This window comes from Pterocles gutturalis, unplaced genomic scaffold, assembly GCF_000699245.1.
Source record: "Pterocles gutturalis isolate BGI_N339 unplaced genomic scaffold, ASM69924v1 scaffold33048, whole genome shotgun sequence".
Lineage (NCBI taxonomy): Eukaryota > Metazoa > Chordata > Aves > Pterocliformes > Pteroclidae > Pterocles > Pterocles gutturalis.
Window position 1 is genome coordinate 22,069 of NW_010124106.1, and position 18,054 is coordinate 40,122.

The window sequence follows — 18,054 nt, forward strand, 5'->3', positions numbered from 1 at the left end:
CAGGTGGTGGCACTAACATCAGATATTCTTGCTGTCCCCATGAAAAATCATCACAAGGGTGCCGAAATTTTGCAGTCTGAGCAAAACCAAGTAAATAAATAGAGAAAAACCTTACAGTTTTCACAACCTGAGAAGACCTTTTCCAGTGACTAGCAGCTAAGAGCTCCCAGCAGTACTGAACTCATCCTAGCACCACCTTCAGCGTCTGAGTCAGTTCCAGCCACATGGGGTAGGTGCAGTCTGGTGAGACATCAGAAATCAAAGCAGACAGATTTGTCTCTCTAGTGCTTGTACAGCTTCCTGTGCTGGGCGCAGGAAGCATGAAAAAAGTTAGTTCCACGCAGAGAGAAAGAAAGGAGATGTGGGGGCCAAGGGACAAGGGTGAGGAACCAGTCTGCATTCCTGGGCATGCAAATAGCAGCAGCAAGTGAAGGACCAGAAGTTCAAAGCAGTGTCCAAGACAACAAAAGGAAATTACAGAACTGAATTTAGGGGCAGTGGGGGAAGTCAGAAGTTGGGGACAGGCTTGTGTTGGGATTGAAGAGGTGATGGGGCTTGGTAAAATGGAGTTGGGAAAACGTTTGGGGATGTGAGACTGCCACAAGGAAGCAGCGGGGTGAGGTACAGCATTGTCAGCAAACTAAGGCTCACACAAAGAGGAGATAGTCTGAAACCCACCAGACATGGAGAAAGTAAAGCCTGTCAGAAAGGGACGACTGTAAGTGGAGGCTGGGAGGAAGATTGGGAGCTCTGAAGGGAAAGACCAGTTTTGAGTCATGAGAACAGGGTGCTGAGGAAATGAGGACTGAGATGGGAAATACATGGAGGACAGAATAGTTTTGGAACCCAGAGCAGAAGAGCAAGGATGAGCTGAAGAAAACTGGACAGGTGATACTTAAAAGGCATGAACACAAAATCCTACATCTTCTACAGAATATTCTTATCCTTACAATGTCCGACTTCAATAGTCCTCTGCCATTGGCAGATGTATATGAACCCCACTGGCAAGCCACTAGAGTTGGGCCAAATTCAGAGTAAGGAACGAGTGCTGTTAAGAATAATTCTGTTCTTGGTGAGGACCTATGCAGTATCCTTAGCAAGGCTAATCTCAATTATTACTTCTGAGGATGTCAGTAACTACTGTTTCCACTTTGCAGGAGGCTGAAGAAAGGGGGTTCAGTTTACTTTACAAAAAAGTTAAAAAGAAAATTGCATTTAACATAGGCCAAAGCAAAACATGTTGAAGGGGTGTTACTACAGTCACAGAGACAAGTGGTCAACAGGTATAAAATACCAGAAATTGAGTATGTGAATACAGTCATAGTCTGTTAGGCATGTGTTACAGGGTGTAACAGGGTCATGGCTTTTTGTCAGACCTCAAAACTGGCCAATTCATTTGTCTAAATATAAAAAAAAAAAAAAATAATGCCAAGATGGCTTGATTTCCAAAAAGCTCTGATGGGACTCAGGCATGGTTCCAATAGACCTACATCTGCCAAGCAGAAACCTGTGCCTTCTCCTGACAGGTTATCCATTCAGCTCCCAGCAGACAGCTTATGGGACCGCTAGCTTCCAAGATCCTGATTTTGGGACATAGACAAGTTACAGGCAAGGGATAGTGGGGCATGGCATGCCACATCTCCGTGGGACAGAATTACTGGGAGTCTGCAGGCCTCTGTGGTAGGTGGCTATGAGACAAGGGCATCAGTCATTCCTAAGAATGGGACAACTGATTTCATGTGGTGTCTAACTGATTCTTCTGATCAGAAAACCAAAGAAGTAGCTGGCCTAAGGTCAAATAGCACATAAGTGCCCAGCTCTCAAGCTTTTGGCTTCCTGACAGTCTTCCAGGTGGGAAGCTGAACAGAAAGGCTCTATAAAAGCCTTGTTTCCTTTTTAAAAGGGGAAAAAAGGAAGACCCAGGGAATTAAGGCTGGTCAGTCTCACCTTTGTGCCCAGCAAGATCATGGAGCACATCCTCCTTGGCGCTATGCTAAGGTACATGTAAAATAAGGAGGTGATTGGTGACAGCTAACATGGCTTCACTAAGGGCAAATTGTGCCTGACAGATTTGGTGGCCTTCTGCGACAGGGTTACAGCACTGGTGGATAAGGGAAGAGCAACTGATATCATCTACATCATCATCCAGCTCTGGAGTCTCCAACATAAGAGCAGGACCTGTTGGAGCGGGTCCAGAGGCAGGCCATGAAGACGATCAGAGGACTGGAACACCTTCCATATGAGGACAGACTGAGAGAGTTGAGGTTGTTCATCCTGGAGCAGAGAGGGCTTCAGGGAGACCTTACAGCAGCCTTCCAGTGTTTGAAGGGGGCCTATCACTATCATGTAGTGATAGGACAAGGGATAATGGCTTTAAATGGAAAGAGACTTTAGACTCTTGGACAATTTAGACTAGGTATTAGGAAGAAATTTTTTCTGTGAGGGTGGTGAGAAAGTGGAACAGGTTGCCCAGAGAAGTTGTGGATGCCCCATCCCTGGAGGTGTTCAAGGCCAGGTTGGATGAGGCTTTGAGCAACCTGATCTAGTGGAAAGTATCCCTGCCCATGGCAAGCGGCGTTGGAACTAGATGATCTTTAAGGTCCCTTCCAGCCCAAACCATTTTATGATTCTGTGATTCTATGATAAACCCCACTCTTGGATTCTCTGGCAGCCAGGATCTCATTTTGAAGTCATTGTGAAGAAACTTTCTGTTCTCCTGTTTGAGATCTTACAGTGATTTCTGAAGAATATTCTCAAGATTTTGCTTTCATTTGGATGCTTGTAAATCTCAAAATACTCTACAGAATGGGCAGCCCTCCTGTATTTGATTACATGCTCATGTTGTTGCTTACCTTTCCGTGGATGCTGCTTTTAACAAGTTGTCAATGAAGACAAAACAAGGATGCTCCAAGTACTGGAGAGTTTGGAAAGTGGTCAGTAAATGTGACAGAGGACTGCAGACAAGAAAGGCCGGTTGTATGCATAATGCAGATAAACGCTGCCCTGTAGAGCCAAATTCTGTATTCTCCTTTGCCACAGATGTCTCAGATAATGCTAATGAAATTAAGTAAATCTGTCTTTCCCAGGGCGTTGCTAAGCTGGGTGAAGTGACTGATCTGAAGAAGGAAAAAGAACTCTCAGAAGCAACTTCATTTCAATGGGAGCAGAGCTTTGAACATATAAACACTACCTAGCAGCAGGTGAGCTGGAAAAAATCAAGCTGTAGGCTTCTGAAATTGAACATACAAAAATTCGTCGATACTTTTAAGTTCAGTCTGTGCCTCAGTTGCCATTTGCCAAAGCACTCCTGATCAACCAGGTGGATTTTGAAAATGAATGCATTGTTTCTGAAACACTTTGATACCACAGAGATTATCATCTCAGAAAAGCTCATGAGGAGATTGATAATTATGTCTTCAGAACAGAACATGGAAGAAACAAAACACCATGTAGCAGCTCATTAAACATCATCTCTTCTGAATCACCCTTTGGATGACTGGTTTGAGGTCACCCAGGAAACTTGTAGCAAATTAAAAGAAACCGAAGGACTTATGATGTTGAAGATGTACAATAATTCTCTCTCTTTCTCTGGAGAAGAAATAGGTATACTGATGGTATGAGACACTGAACTATAAATAAGGATATTTGGGCACAGATATTAACTCTCCTTACAATGTCATATTCCAGAGCACTTTTAACCTCTAGTATGCAAGCTGGGACATATTTTGTATTTCGTGGAATCAAATATAAGCTCCTGAAAACTCATCACATTAACTTTGGGACACATAAAACAAAAAGGCAGCACAGACATTAATAATATTTTAAAGCAACGGGCCACTTTTGACTCTCCACTAATATATTACATGAAATCACGATGTATTTATGGAAGAAAACAATACATAGCCATCTAAAAAAACACTGTGGCAATGCTGACCTTGAGCTACAATAGCAGAACCTTGAGAATTGTTCAAGTCTGACATACAAAGCTCACCTTTGACAGGCTATGAACTTTTTTCTAAACAACAGTGTCTTGTGAGGGCCAGGGAATGAAGAAACAGCTAGGGCACTTTGCAGCCAACTTTGGCAGCCCCAGATCAGTAGATATGAGCCACGCTGACGTGTTTGCATGTGCCATGGATCGCTTTTCACGCTGCAACTTGCACTGCTCCAATACATCTGCCTTACGGAGCATATGTGGGATGAGGCTGCAACAGCAGCTCAGCCCACTGGCACTCTTCAAATGTGCCACATGTTTATGCAAGCTATTCAGAGTAGATTCAGTCACTGTTTGAGATTTCTGGCCAGCCAATGGCCCTGGCAGATGAATATCCAGAAACAGAATAGAATATCTTCAAGGAAGTAAAATCATTGACAAAAGCTACAGTTCAATTAAAATTGACAGAGGCTAGCAATCTGCTTTCTGGGGAAGGAATTGTCGAGTTTGAAATTGTAACCTAATGGAATCAAAACTAGTATTGCACCTGAGGCACCAGCTAGCATTCTCAGTCACTAGTAATGCTTTGATCTAAATGCCCGAGTTGTAAGGATAGACTGCTGGACTTTTTTTTTTTTTTTTTGTCTGTGTACATTCATTTTGATAGTCATTTGAAGAATGGTATCATTTAAGAGGCAGCATTCCCCACCAGATTTACCCTGGTGAACTGTTAGTGAAGCAGAAACACAATTACTAATTTGGGATTCAGCTCCTAAATTGCATCAACAGATCTGTGATATTGTTGTAATGTAGGTAAGGTACCACACACATTAAAAGAAATGGTGACACTAGCGTTTTTTGCCACAGTGTGTGACCAGTGGCCCTGATTGTCTCAGGTGTGTGAGATGTCATGTCTTTCTAAGTCCAAATTGCTGGTGGTTTAAAGCTAATCTCCTAACCTCTTGAAATAATTAGCAATTACATCACTCCAGACTGAAAACAAGAAAGTGCTAAATAAATAGAAAAAAAAGACGTTAAAGATTAGATGTCTGTAACAGTCACTTTACCGTACTGTTCTCTGTATTTTATCTGAGAATGGATACAGGAATCAACCTTTATTCCTTCCTCTCCTCTTCTCCCCAAAGAAGCTCAGGAAAAATTTTGAAGAACTTCAGGAACAGTGAAATTATACCTCATTTCTTCCCACAGGTTCACATGAATTGCACTATTTAGTGGCCCCATTGCTCAACACTAGGTGCTACTGCAATCAAGTTTTCTGTCTTTTGTGTCCTTGTGAATAGGTCTGAACATTGCCAATATCAAAACAGTCAGAGCACAATGCTAAAAAATTGCTATTCTCATCTATCACAGAGGTCTTTCAGGGCCATCTGAACATCCTTGCCTGGGACTATTTGAATAGATTTTAAGTATCCTATTACAATTTAAAGTCACATTTCTTTACAGTGCTACCTTTCTAAGCATCAAGAACATTCAGAAAAGCACACTTAATGAAAGGAAATCAAGCTTTTAGTTCCTCTCTCTGCTTACTGACAGAAACACACATATTACAATTCTCATCTCATTTTTTAAAAGCTGGAAAGTCACTGGCTAATGAAAATGTGAACTTTCTCATCGAGCAGAGACAGTCACCAGTGAAACTTTGGTGACAAACCGTTAATTGACTGACTTAGTTGTTGTAGTGAAAACTGGTCATGGATAGCTTGCTCCTGCAAGGCTTCCACTTAGAAAGCAATATGTTACCAGTTGAACGAAGGAGGGTAAAAGTCAAGAGAGAACAAGACACAGTGACTGATTAACATCTATGTCATCATTAAAAATAAACACAAATCTGGATTAACCTTCTTAAGTGCCCATTATGTAACTGCCAGGACAATCCTGCGTGTGCAGTTCTGCGTTTCTATAAACAACACGGCTATTAGCTTGGCTCTAGTTTTCCGAGTTAAGCTCACCTTTTACTGTCACATGCACACTCTGGCTGGTGGACAGCTGAGGTTGAACGAGAACATTGCATGTGTATTCACCCTCATCTACTTCCTTCTGCACATCTGAAAGCTTCAGTGTCCCGTTGTTCTCAAAAGCTACTTGGCGATGGTTAAATGGTAGCAGGTTAGAGTTCTTGTACCACTTGATGGAGTAATATGGGTAGCCAATCACACGGCAGTGGATGTAGGTGTCCCGACCAGCTATTGCTGTGATGTTTTTCATTGGGCGAATGCTTGCTGGCCCTAGAAAGGTAAAAAGAAACTCTTGAAAACAATTTAAAGGCACATTTGCTTGAGGAAACATGCATACAATTTTTCTGAATATACAAATATTAACAACATTTACAGATGCAGCTTGCACAACACTTCTTAGCATTTGACAGTTTTTCCTTTTAAGAGCTACTTAAGCAGTCTCCCTAATCTTTATATGCTCTAGTTTTTCCTCACCCTGCAGCATACATACTAATTATGTGGGGGTATATGCATTATCCAACACTTGCCTGATAAAATCTTTGCTGCATTACAAATTAAAAGGCTGAGGATGCTTTGATTAATGTGAAATACTAAAACCAATACAAAGCTAGAATCCTGTTACACATGAGAACACCGAAAAAGTTAGCTTTTTTTTTTGACATGTGTAAAGTATAATACCATGAGGATGGGTATTATGCCATGTAGAGCTAGAAATGCAAGCTAAAGTAGTGTATACATAAATAATTACAATGAACATTGAAAAAATGAAGGAAGAAAGGATAAGAAAAAAAACCATGCACAGCAGGACTACAGTAAAGAAACTGTGAACTAATAGAGATGAGTAAAGGAAAAAATAGACTATAGAACACAAGCCAAAGGGTTTTTCCAACATTTAACCATACCATACATTTTCTAGATGGGGCTTGAGAGGCAGGGTGGGAAAAGAGAGCGGGGAAGAAAAGGAGAGGAAAAACGGTAAGTTGGTTTTAGCATTCCAAGACTCATTTCATCACATGCAACAATATCCTTCTCCACTACAATGAGTTATGTGTGTTTTTTGAGGAGCTGATTTGACAAGCACCTCTTACGTTTATTCGAGCCTGGTACGGGACGACTCCAGCAGAGTTGTTGGCAGTACAGCGATAAACTCCACCATCTCGGACCTGAGTGTTAGAGATATTCAGGTAACTGACCACGTTGCCTTCGGAGGTGATAATCTGGCTGATACGATGACTGCCATCCTTCATGATGGGATCTTCGTCCAGTGTCCAAGTGATTGTAGGCAGAGGAGTCCCCTTCACGTTGCACATAAGGGAGACTGGCTCTCCTGGACTCACCACTTTCTCACTGAAGGCAGAAATTATTTTGGGAGTTCCATCTGCCAATGGAAAGAAAAGCAGGAGAATAGTACTTGCATGCTCTAAAGCTGTTCCCTCTATCCTGAAGCCTATCATGTGAGCCAAGATCTCTTTCAGAAGAGATGCAAATAATTGTGTTCCAGGATGTAACTCTAAATATTAAGAGAGGGAAACAAATTTTGGTGTTAGTAAAGTACTTAACTGATGCTTTGCTTACTGCAGGTCTATTTTTTCATCTTCTAAGAAACCTGGTGAAGGAAAACACTTGAATAGATGGATCAGGCTCTGCACAACTATATGAATTGCCAGGTTCTTGCAGAAAACATGTTAAAACCATACACACTTCATTGCAAAAGACATACAGCAAAACCTCAACACATTTGGAAGTTTTTTTCTCCTGGTAGATTTCAGCTCCTGGGAAAGCTACGGATGAATCCTGTTGGCAAGAGCCAGGCATAACTTGCATAAGCTGTGCCAATGCAGTTTAGTCCTGACCCACAATACCAATTCAGAAAAACATTAAATTAAGCTTTTCTGAATATCCATTGCCAGTAATAGCAGTGATGCCAATTTCTTTTTGTGGTCATTTTGTGCTACAGATAAATATTCCTCTGAAATGAGAGCAATCAAAATGCTTTCTCTTGTCATCTGTGTCACAATTTAGCCAACCTCTACCAGGCAACTCACTAAAGAGAATGGATGGAGACACAAAGTTTGAGATTGTAAGTAGGGAACAGGATTAAAAAGCCACCTATTCAGTGAGTTCAGAGGGATAACATTTAGGAGTGCAACACTCTGCTGTTAGGGAAGTTCTTTCTGACATTGTGCGATGCATGTTCTCCTTTGAAAATCTTAGTTTCAAAGCTGTATCTAGAAGGAATTTCAATGTAATTGGGAGCAAAAGGCCACATACCAAGAGCAGTATGCAGAACACAGGAAGAAATCCAGTCCAAAGTTTGGACAACAGTGATGTAAGTTTACCATCTGGTTTTAAAGAGCCAAGTGGTAAGTAAGCTAACTCTAGTGTTCCTGTAGTATTAGTGCCTGAAAGAAACAGAAGGAAAAGATGTCCCATTGCCTAGAGAGGGGCCAAAGACACTCAAAAACTCACCTTGTACACAAAGCCCTTTAAGGGCAAATCCCTTCAGTGTGGCACAAGGCAGAGAGCATCAGGACAGGACTCATGGTCAAGTCTCATGATCTGTGTGACTCACTACTTTGTGCACACTATATACTGTCTCTTCATGTACACTCTGCTATGTGTTACCCATATGTTTGGGAGGCTTGAACTATGATGGCTCCCCTGGAAATCCCAATTCTTCCATTGGAATTTCAGTGCAACCTCACCTAGGAAACAGAGAACTGGCACCCATGAAAAATGCTGAGTCACAGCAGAATTAAAAACAGGGCTGAAAAATTCCCTTGCTTGCCCCCTAGTCAAAAACATAAGGTACTGCCACTCTCAGGCTGCTGAAAGACATCAGCATCCCTGGAGGTGCATTTAATTTGATTTGATTTCATAATTTTCTCCTCTTCCTCCTCTCTCCCTTTAATTTCTGTCCTATTGGTTGTGTGACAGGGTTCTAATTTGTTTATCTTCATCTCTATCTCTCTTCCTTTACTTTGCTGTGTATTAGATACTGTCATTCCTCAGAAAGCAAAACAGCAGCAATAAAAAAAAAAAGCTTTTCTTATCCTGAAAGAAAGTTGACACAAGACCAATAAATCTGTGAATGTGTACAGTATGTACCTCTGCCACCCCTCCTCTTCTTTTTTTTTTTTTTTTTAATTCAAGTGACAGCCTTTTTTTGGAGATGAAAGCAGACATTATTTTCCCAGTGAGACCTGAGTGTCTTTGAAATCTTTCCTGCTGTTGCTCTCTGATAACCTGCACTCTCTCGACATCATGATAGATTATCAATATGCTATTTAGACTTTCTTAGTCATGGGAGATGGTTGCCAAGGTAACTTGGTCCAGGCAGGTAATCTCTGCTGTTTCTATAAAGACTCTAAAAATAGTGTCCATGCCATGACTGCACTACAGCCTCATTAGTGAACTGGCTCTGTACAAATTGATTACTTTCCTCACTTGGTTATCATGTGGAATATTGTGTCATCTAGTTAAGATGATGTCCAGGTCTTCAGCCAATACACCCAACCAGAAAAGCCATGCCCATAAAGAGATGTTTGGAGTTGAATAGAGACCTCTTCTCTCATGTCCTGCTGAGAGCTAATGTCAAAAATCAGCACTGCCACCACCACCTACTCCCACCAAAAAAACCCCAACAAAAAACAAAAGCAAAAACCAAAGAAGCCTGGAAGGACTGCTCAGGAGGGATTTTTGTTTTCAAATATTTTTTTTTTATTCTATTATTTTTTGTTCAGAGTGGGGCACAATAAACCACACTGATGGTTCCTGAGTACTCGCTTCTCCTCTTTAGGGTCCACTCTCCCTCACTTTACAATGACACCAAAGATTACATATGTATTATGGAGACCAGAATCGCTGAACAAGTAGTTACTGACCTTCTAGTACCACCTGAACATAATCTTGAGCAGACATCTTGTCCTTGCGCACAAAGCACTGGTAAGCTCCACCATCACTCTTGGCCATGCCATCCATAATAAGGTTCTCCCGGTTGACACCAGTGATCCGGACATTGTTACCAGGGTTGATAATTTCACCGTTACGATACCAGGACAACTCCTGGTCCTCAGTTCCCGTCACACTGCAGGACAAGGACACTTGACTACCAACACTGCTTTTTACTTTCCGTGGGCTAATCGTGGCTTTTAGTGGTTCTGCAGATTTAAACAAAAATAAGAGAGAGGGAAAGGGAAATAAAGAACATTAAGTATATACATGCATTTATGTGCAAGTAACAAATTAATTCTCGGTTAAGGAGAACAAGAAAAATCACAGCCATACCTTTCTGAAAAACAAACAAAAAACCCCAAACCCAGAACACAAAGGAAAAACAGATTACTGTGTTTGCTCTAAACAAGTATTTTGGCCACAAACATCCATGACACAAAACATAGATCTATAGGGATAACCTACTTAACATGTGATGTAATACTCTAGACCATGCCTAAATGAACAGTAGGAGCAGATCTACTGAGTAACACCATTGGTGCTAAGAGCCTAGCATGTTTTGGGCACTACACATCTTTTGGGAGGATAGGACATGACTTCAGGTTAGTTCAGTGTGGACGTTTGAACTGATGAATTAGGTGCATTCCTGGAGCTCATCTTCTGGTTTAATTTCCTGAAAAAGGGAACCCAGTTCACATATTTCAAAGCCACTCCCTGATCTGAACAAGTGCAGTAAATGTCAATAACCAGGAGAACAGCTTTTAAGAGTGGAAGACCCACACTAAAATGTTAATATAGGTGCACCCACAGACACCTGTAGGATCTGTCCACATAAAACTGTTTCTCTGTGTGGGCTCACTAAATTTTCTGTTTCAACATGGAAGACTACAGTATTTTCAAATCAGCCTTAAAAAAAATAGGACATACGCAATGCAAGTTTTATATTGTAAAAAAAAAAAAAAAAAAAAAAGATGAACAGTGGTGAAAAAAAGACATAAATGTAAATGCAAGGATAAGAATCTTTATCCTGCCCCTTAACAGTTACCAGCATTACTGAATACAGATTTCATCTCATGCTTTGCATATTTTGATTTGACTTCTGAGTAAAGATAAGGGACTGCTAACAACAATACCATCTCTGATAATAAATACACATAAATCTGTTTATTTTTCACCCACTTGCATACATCATACACACAAATATGTACACATGCTTATTCATAAAAATTTCCTCAGCTAACTCATTCTCTTTACAGAAAATTTTATAACACACAAGATGGAACACCTGATCCAGAAGATACTTATTGGCTGTTTGACCACTGAGACCATAAAGAAAACGTATCACCGGGCACTGAGGATACTTCTGGTATCACTAGCAATACCATTATATCATGACTCCGGAAGTTGTGACTTTGTATCATACAACACAGATTGAATTCAAGTAATATTCATGAATACATTTAGAAGCAAAGCTCCTGTGTTAAAATTCATGAATTACTGATCTTTGACCTCTGTTTTATTGTACCCAAATACATTGTGTGTGATTATTTGTGAAGACATTTCTATGGCCTGAACCGTTCACAAACTTCCCCCTTTTAGGTTTGCTACTCATGCTGTATAGGTAGAAACATCAGTTCACAAAGCATTGTTTCTATTCCAGGAAACATTTTTATTTTTTTTTTAACATTAGAAGAATAATAGTTTTCCAGTGCAGTACTTCTGAGTAATAATTGTCTTTGTAGAATTTATGAAACATTCGGAATATTCACACATGAATACTCAACTGAGGGGAGGTATGATTATTCAATATTACCGAACAGCATGAGTCATGGCAATGAAAGTTTGGCAGCTTTATTCATGAGAACATTTGCAATTCCTTTTAAGCATCCAATTCAAGCTTCTAAATTATATATCCTCCATGTGATAAATTGTACAGCTACATTATAAATTGCATCCATGTGCACTTCTGCTTGCTCAATTGTCCAAGGAACTCATCTCCACAGAGCCTACTTACTGTTGTTCCACAACTTGGAGAAGTTTAAGCAAATCTAAGGAAAAGTAACAAAACAGAAGATACAGCAAGATATGTCAACATCTCCCCTCATGCACACACCCAGGCAAGAAGTGACCCGAGAGCTTAACTCAGTCCAGGACTTACGTTTCACATACAGTCGCCCCATCATCTCAGCAGTCCCATAGTTGTTCCACACCTCGCAGACATAGTTGCCTGAGTCCGACGGGCGCGTGTTCTCGATCAGCAGACCTGTAACTGTCTGCCGAAACCTGCTGTCGGGCTCCCAGGGAACGTTGTCCTTCAGCCAACGATACTTTGGTGCGGGGTGCCCTGATGCTTTGCAAGGCAGCTCCACTCGCTGTCCTGCCATGGCTTTACGGTGGTCAAACCCATCTAGGATAGATGGAGCTGAATTCGCTGGATCTGAAAGAGCAAACAGCAGTTTTCATAGGGAGCATTAAAATTGTTTCATTCACTAAGAAATATGTGAATATTTTTTCTCCTGCATGTTTTTACTTACTAGCCCAGTGTTTTATGTACTACAGTTTGCTACTGTGACCCAGCCATCAGTCTGTAATATCTCAGTAGTGGTGGCTGGGGTCCAGCAGCATGTACTACCAGAGCATCTCATGAATACTTGGAAATCCCCTCACTGGACTTTTTCCAGGTGGCAACCATTTCTCTGGTCATCCCCCATGTCCCCTATCAGAGGAATGGAGAGCCAGAAATGTGTTGCCTTAACAATTATTACTGTTAACCCTGCGCTACTCAACTAGAAAGAAGCCAGCACATTCTCCGTGCTACTCGGTGGTCTGAAGGTTTGAATTAAAGGAGCAATTTATTCCCTTGTCAGGAGAGAAATAGGCTAAGACACAGGAATTTCTATCTGCAGCCTAACTGACAGATGAACCTTTTCCTCTTCTCTGCAAAAAGAACTTAATGTGACAAGACCAACATATAACTTAATACTCCAACTTTCTGTGCTCAACTTAATGAGAAAAGCAGTGCTCAGACCAACACACTTGCATAGCACCTGGCATATATTTCTGTATCTCACAGAAGTCTGGCGGAGTGCCTTCACCAAAGGTGTGTGTACCCCGCCCGAAATAGTAGCCTGTGATTTCAGCTTTTTACATTAGAAAACTTTTGGAGGAAGAGGTTGATGTGATTTACAGTTTTATGCAGGATGATGGAAGCTCATCCTGGAGCTATTGCAACATAAATACTGAACGATAAATCAACAAATATTCATCTCAGTGTTTTCTCATCGCACCCACTTTGCTCAGACTTCTGTCTCACAAAAAAACTCCACATGCTGATCAATTCCTTTTACTCCTATCTGAAACACCAATTTATTTTTGGGTATATTGACATAGTTGCATGGGGATAGGTGTGATTGCAAGCATTTTGATGTTTTCAAGCAGTCTTTGACTTAGCTAGCTCAGGTACTGCTCACAGGGCAGCCGCAACAGGTTCCTGTTAGGAGCTGGAGAGATTAAAGGAGTTCAGGCTGAACTCATGCTATTCAAGCAATAGTGTAATCAGTATCTCAGCTAATTAGTTTTAAACTAGCTTAGATACATCTTCATGAACTCCAGCCTCACGTGGGAGGATACACTTGAGAGCAAACAGCTAGAGGCACTATGCAAATTATCTTATCAATCTAGAAACTAAAATTATGATGGCAAACAAACAGGCTAAGTAAATTTTATGTGAATATCTAAACAAAACCCTAAATGCCAAGTTCAGTGACAGATGACCACAGAGGTTTTTCTGCTCTCTAGATGCCAGCAAAAAGTTGAGCCACTGGAGGCAAAACCACATTCAGTTTACAGCAACCTACTGTCTGTCTCACTAGAAATGCGTCAGCCACTAGTTAAACAAATTATTTTGCATGCATCAGTAACCTCAAGGTCCATATTTGGCATCAAGACAGGTTATATTTTTGAGCTTGCCATCCTTTTTATATCTGGCTTAGTGAAAGCACAATCTGCCAAGATGCTACTGGGAAGACCAATGTCAATTTGACTGATTGATTAGCCAACTCCTTTCTTGCCTTTTGGGTTGTCAGGCATCTATGTTTTCAGTGCTTAAATTCTTTTGTGCAGCCCGACGAACTAACTCAGTAAAAATGCAAACATGCAAGGAATTACAGCTCTCGCTCTTAGGAAGGTTACACAAAATCAATTTCTTCAGTTGAAAGTAATAATTAGATAATAATAAAAAAGTAGAACTGATTTTTAAAGGTATTGTCTGTGCATTCCTACTCAAAACTCACAGGAGCTTTGTATCTTCTCCAAACACTTTTAACTTGAAAAGACTTTGTGAAGGATATACATGGTCCCATTTGCAATCCTTTAAGTACAAAAATACAAAGTGCTGTATGGACTTCAAAACAGGATGGGGGCCACCAGGGGAGGAATTAAAGTAATGGTAAGGAAAAGTTTTGGCTAGTAAATATTACACTTCAACAGCCTCCTCGTTTGCTGCAGAGAACCACATATGTGTCAATGTTGGGCCCAGGCAAAGTGCGAAACCACTTCAGACAGAGCAAGAAACTTTTAATGCTTTCAAAATCATAAGGATTTTTTGGAGGGTGGGGGTTAAAAAATGGGAAAGATTTTGGGAGCTGGGATTCATGGCTGGACAAAATTATTTTTGGAAAAGCACACTATAATGGGCACTAGAGGAATATTCTGTAGGTTGTTAATGGCCTCAGTTTTAATTTTGTTTTGAAAGGCCACATGATTTCAAGATGTTCTTACTTCAAATGGAATTTGGAACTTCACTTCAGTGATAGCCATCCTAATTACTCACGTGTATTTTGCTACTAAATGCATGTTACCTTTCTCACTGTTTCAAACAATAACAAAGCTTAACTTGTATTAAAAATGTGGCCAAGAGACTATGGTTAATATCCACCACAAAATATTTCATCCCCAAATGAGCAAAAAATATTTATGGATACAAAATGCGGGAAAAATGTAGGTCTCGTACAAGCAGACCTTTCACAACTATGATCATGGATTCTTTGGTCTCAGTTCTTAAATGACGCATTGTTTTAAAATATAAATTCCAGAAAAGAAACAAGAAAGCCTGGTAGAGAAATATTAAGAGACAAACTGCCCATAATTGCTGCACTTATTCAGTAGACTAACAGGACTGGAAGTCAGAACCCACTATAGCTCTAACAGAAAATAATTAATTCCATTGAATTGAAAAAAAAAAAAAAAGCTATTGCACACAGGTAACATTTCCTATTTTGATTTGGTCTGTGGAGGAGAACAGAAAAGGGAACTTCAGACAGAGTGCAACTTTTAGGGTCCTTGTCCTGATCACAAACAAGATAGAGCTTTCATTTTTCCCCTTTTGTTCAGTGAAACAACTAGAAATATTCTTGTAACCAAGATACAAGCCTGATTTTATTTATGTTACCACTGGCTCAGCTTTAGCATGATTTCATACGGAAGCAGACCATATTACAAAGCTAGCTAGAAGGATAGGACTGGCTATCCTTATAAGACCAAAGCAGGCAGATTGTTGTACAGGAAAACTACATCTTCATCTGACTGGAAAAAGCAGAAGCAAGAGTTATACCCAGAGGGGACACATATCAAAGGAAGAAACTCCTGGATCTGGCTGGTGAGTGATTCTAACCTGAACAATCACATTGTTTTTTTATCATTAGTGTATTTAAGTACTGACTTGTGTGATCAAAGGGCTCCAGAATCCTTCAGCAATGACCGTTTTGGAGAAGGGCAGGAAGTATGTTACTAAGGCAAATCCCTGTGCTCACCTCTATCTCCCTTAGGGCTCTCAAACAGTGGGTGCAGAGTTGAGACCTAGTCACTAGTTTTTTTTTTATGACAAAAAGACCAAAAGACAAGAGGACAAGGTCAAAAGGAGAATGACCCCACTGACTGTTACATTGTGAAGGTCACCACACCCTGACTGATCTTTAGGATTATCCTTTTTAGGGCAACTTAACAGTGAAAAGGAGAAAAAGCTCTATGGGGCTTTCAGTGGGATAGTGGGTATGCCTTCTGTAAGGCCAAGGATATGGGGGGAAAAAAGAGTCTGGGATACAGTCTTAGCTATCTCTGTGGATGTGGGAATGCAATTGTGGATTTGCTCACATGCAAACAGCATGTGCAGTTACAGGCACTCAGCAAATAAGAGAGAGGAAAGGGAGATGGGAAAGAGCTAATCCTATACAGAGATGTTTGAGAGCAAGTTCCAAACCCAGGTCTGGGGTCTGCTTTTCTTTCTCACCTTACCCACAACTGGCACCTCCTCTCACTGAGACAAAATGGGGAGAAGGTGGGACTGGAGCAGCACTGTACCGATAGCCCTAAGTGTTTGGTGTGTATGTGTGGGGTAATCCAACAGTCCACCACACACACAACAGTCAGGAGGTAATTTACAATGATAAGGAAAAGTTTAAATACTGCATCTACCTTTGCATTTTCGTACCTGTTGCACAAGGCCATTTGCCCTGGGACTCTGCCCATGGACAGCCACCAGCTAACCCTCCTGTCTACCTGCAGCACCCTGGGTGGCCTGGGGCAGGTCACATACCTCTCTGGCTGGAGATCCCTCCTGGAAGCAGGGGAACACACTGTTTTCCCCAGGGAAGGAGTGTGACGAAGGAAAAAGAAGGCTGAAATGCACCTCAGCAAACCTGAGACTCCTGCAGTGGAAATATCTACAGACGAGCTGAATGTCCTGAGCTCCTGCTATGGGTAACAGAGTGAAATAGGCACCATGGGGCAATCTATCCCACCCCAAAGTGGCCAGATGAAGTAGGTCAGATATACTACTCCTGAAAGTGTTCCCCTCCTTAAAACAAGTTAAGGTAACTAAGACACTTTCACTGCTCAAGTCTACTTTTAACGGCATGGATCCCATCCACAGTCCTTTTATAAAGTACTCTCAACCTACTAAAAATCACTGTAGTAAATGCCAGTGCACCCTGCAAGCTCTCTGGAAATATGTAATAGGAGGTAAAAAACAGAAAAAAAGTATTTTTAAATGGGACATTTTATTTTGCAGCAGCAGCAGCTCACAGCTGATCACTTTTACCTTCCATTTGATAGAGGACTTGGTTGTTAGTGCATACAGGCACAGGAACCTGCCTTGCCTGTTCAACACACTAAAGAGAGGCATATTCAGTACTTAATTTAACATGATATATAAAGGAGCACCTGATACAAAAAGTCTTGCGCTGTTGCTTTGTCGTGTTTCTCCAGTGTATCTGTGCCTTGTGATACATCGGTAGTTGTACAGTCCGTCTTCATTCTGTACGTCTAAAATATACAAGGCTCCCGTGGATGTGATGAGAAATCTAGGTCCTGAAAGACACAAGAATTTGCAATGTTTAAAATACCTGCAGGTTGTTACTGTGTTCTGCTTGCTCAGACTGAGGGATGGACGACAGAGACTGGAAGGTCCTGAAGGTTTGTTTGCCAGAGTCTAGAAGCTGTCAATTGTAAGTTTACTAAGTATTCAAGATATCAAAATATTAATTCATGTGCACTTCTTATAAAAGAGGTAGAGATCTGTAAGGAAAACGTAAGGAATGAAGGAAATAAGTGTGCCATTGTCTATACCACAATCAACAAACAATACCCAAGAAGCATCTGAAATAAAATACAAGGTAAAGAACCAATGCAGAATTTAATCCAGTTTAATTCAATATTGTAGAGTGATACGATGGCAATTCAACAGCAGAGCTGTGTGTGTTAGACGGTCTGGGATGACATGCATAATATTAGCCAAAATGGCATTTGTTGTCCAGGTACACCAGAAAATTGAGGGGAAAAAAAAAAACAAAACACGAGAAGTAAAACTAAGGGATCAGTGAAAGCAAGAGAAACACAAAAGGAGGAAGTTTTTACCCCAATGTGCAGGGTTAAGCAGAGACAGAGTTAACTTTCTTCATAATAGCTAGCAAGAGGCTGTGTTTTGGATTTGTGCTCAGAAGAAAAGTTGATAAGAAAGGGATGTTTATAATTGTTGCTAGGATATTTCAAGGTCCTTCAGCTTCTCTGCTCTTTGCAGACAGTGTGGGGGGGGCTGGGAGGGCACAGCCCCAGCTACTAGCCCAGGATTTGTTCTTTGGTTACTAGATTGAGAACCAGAGTGACCAATAATTTATTCCATAACATACACGTCAT

At 40.9% G+C, this 18,054-nt stretch overlaps 1 protein-coding gene across 1 annotated transcript in view; it reads right to left on the reverse strand.

Moving 5' to 3' along the window:
- Window positions 1-17,297, reverse strand: part of LOC104465210 (Down syndrome cell adhesion molecule-like) — a gene marked incomplete at both ends in the record, with an annotated part of 39,063 nt that extends 21,766 nt beyond the window's left edge. The window contains 5 exons of the mRNA XM_010078165.1: window positions 5,905-6,180; window positions 6,992-7,288; window positions 9,795-10,070; window positions 12,023-12,301; window positions 17,083-17,297. Coding sequence (XP_010076467.1) covers window positions 5,905-6,180; window positions 6,992-7,288; window positions 9,795-10,070; window positions 12,023-12,301; window positions 17,083-17,297 — 1,343 coding nt within the window. The remainder of the gene's footprint in view (window positions 1-5,904; window positions 6,181-6,991; window positions 7,289-9,794; window positions 10,071-12,022; window positions 12,302-17,082) is intronic.
- Between the last annotated feature and the right edge of the window lie 757 nt (window positions 17,298-18,054).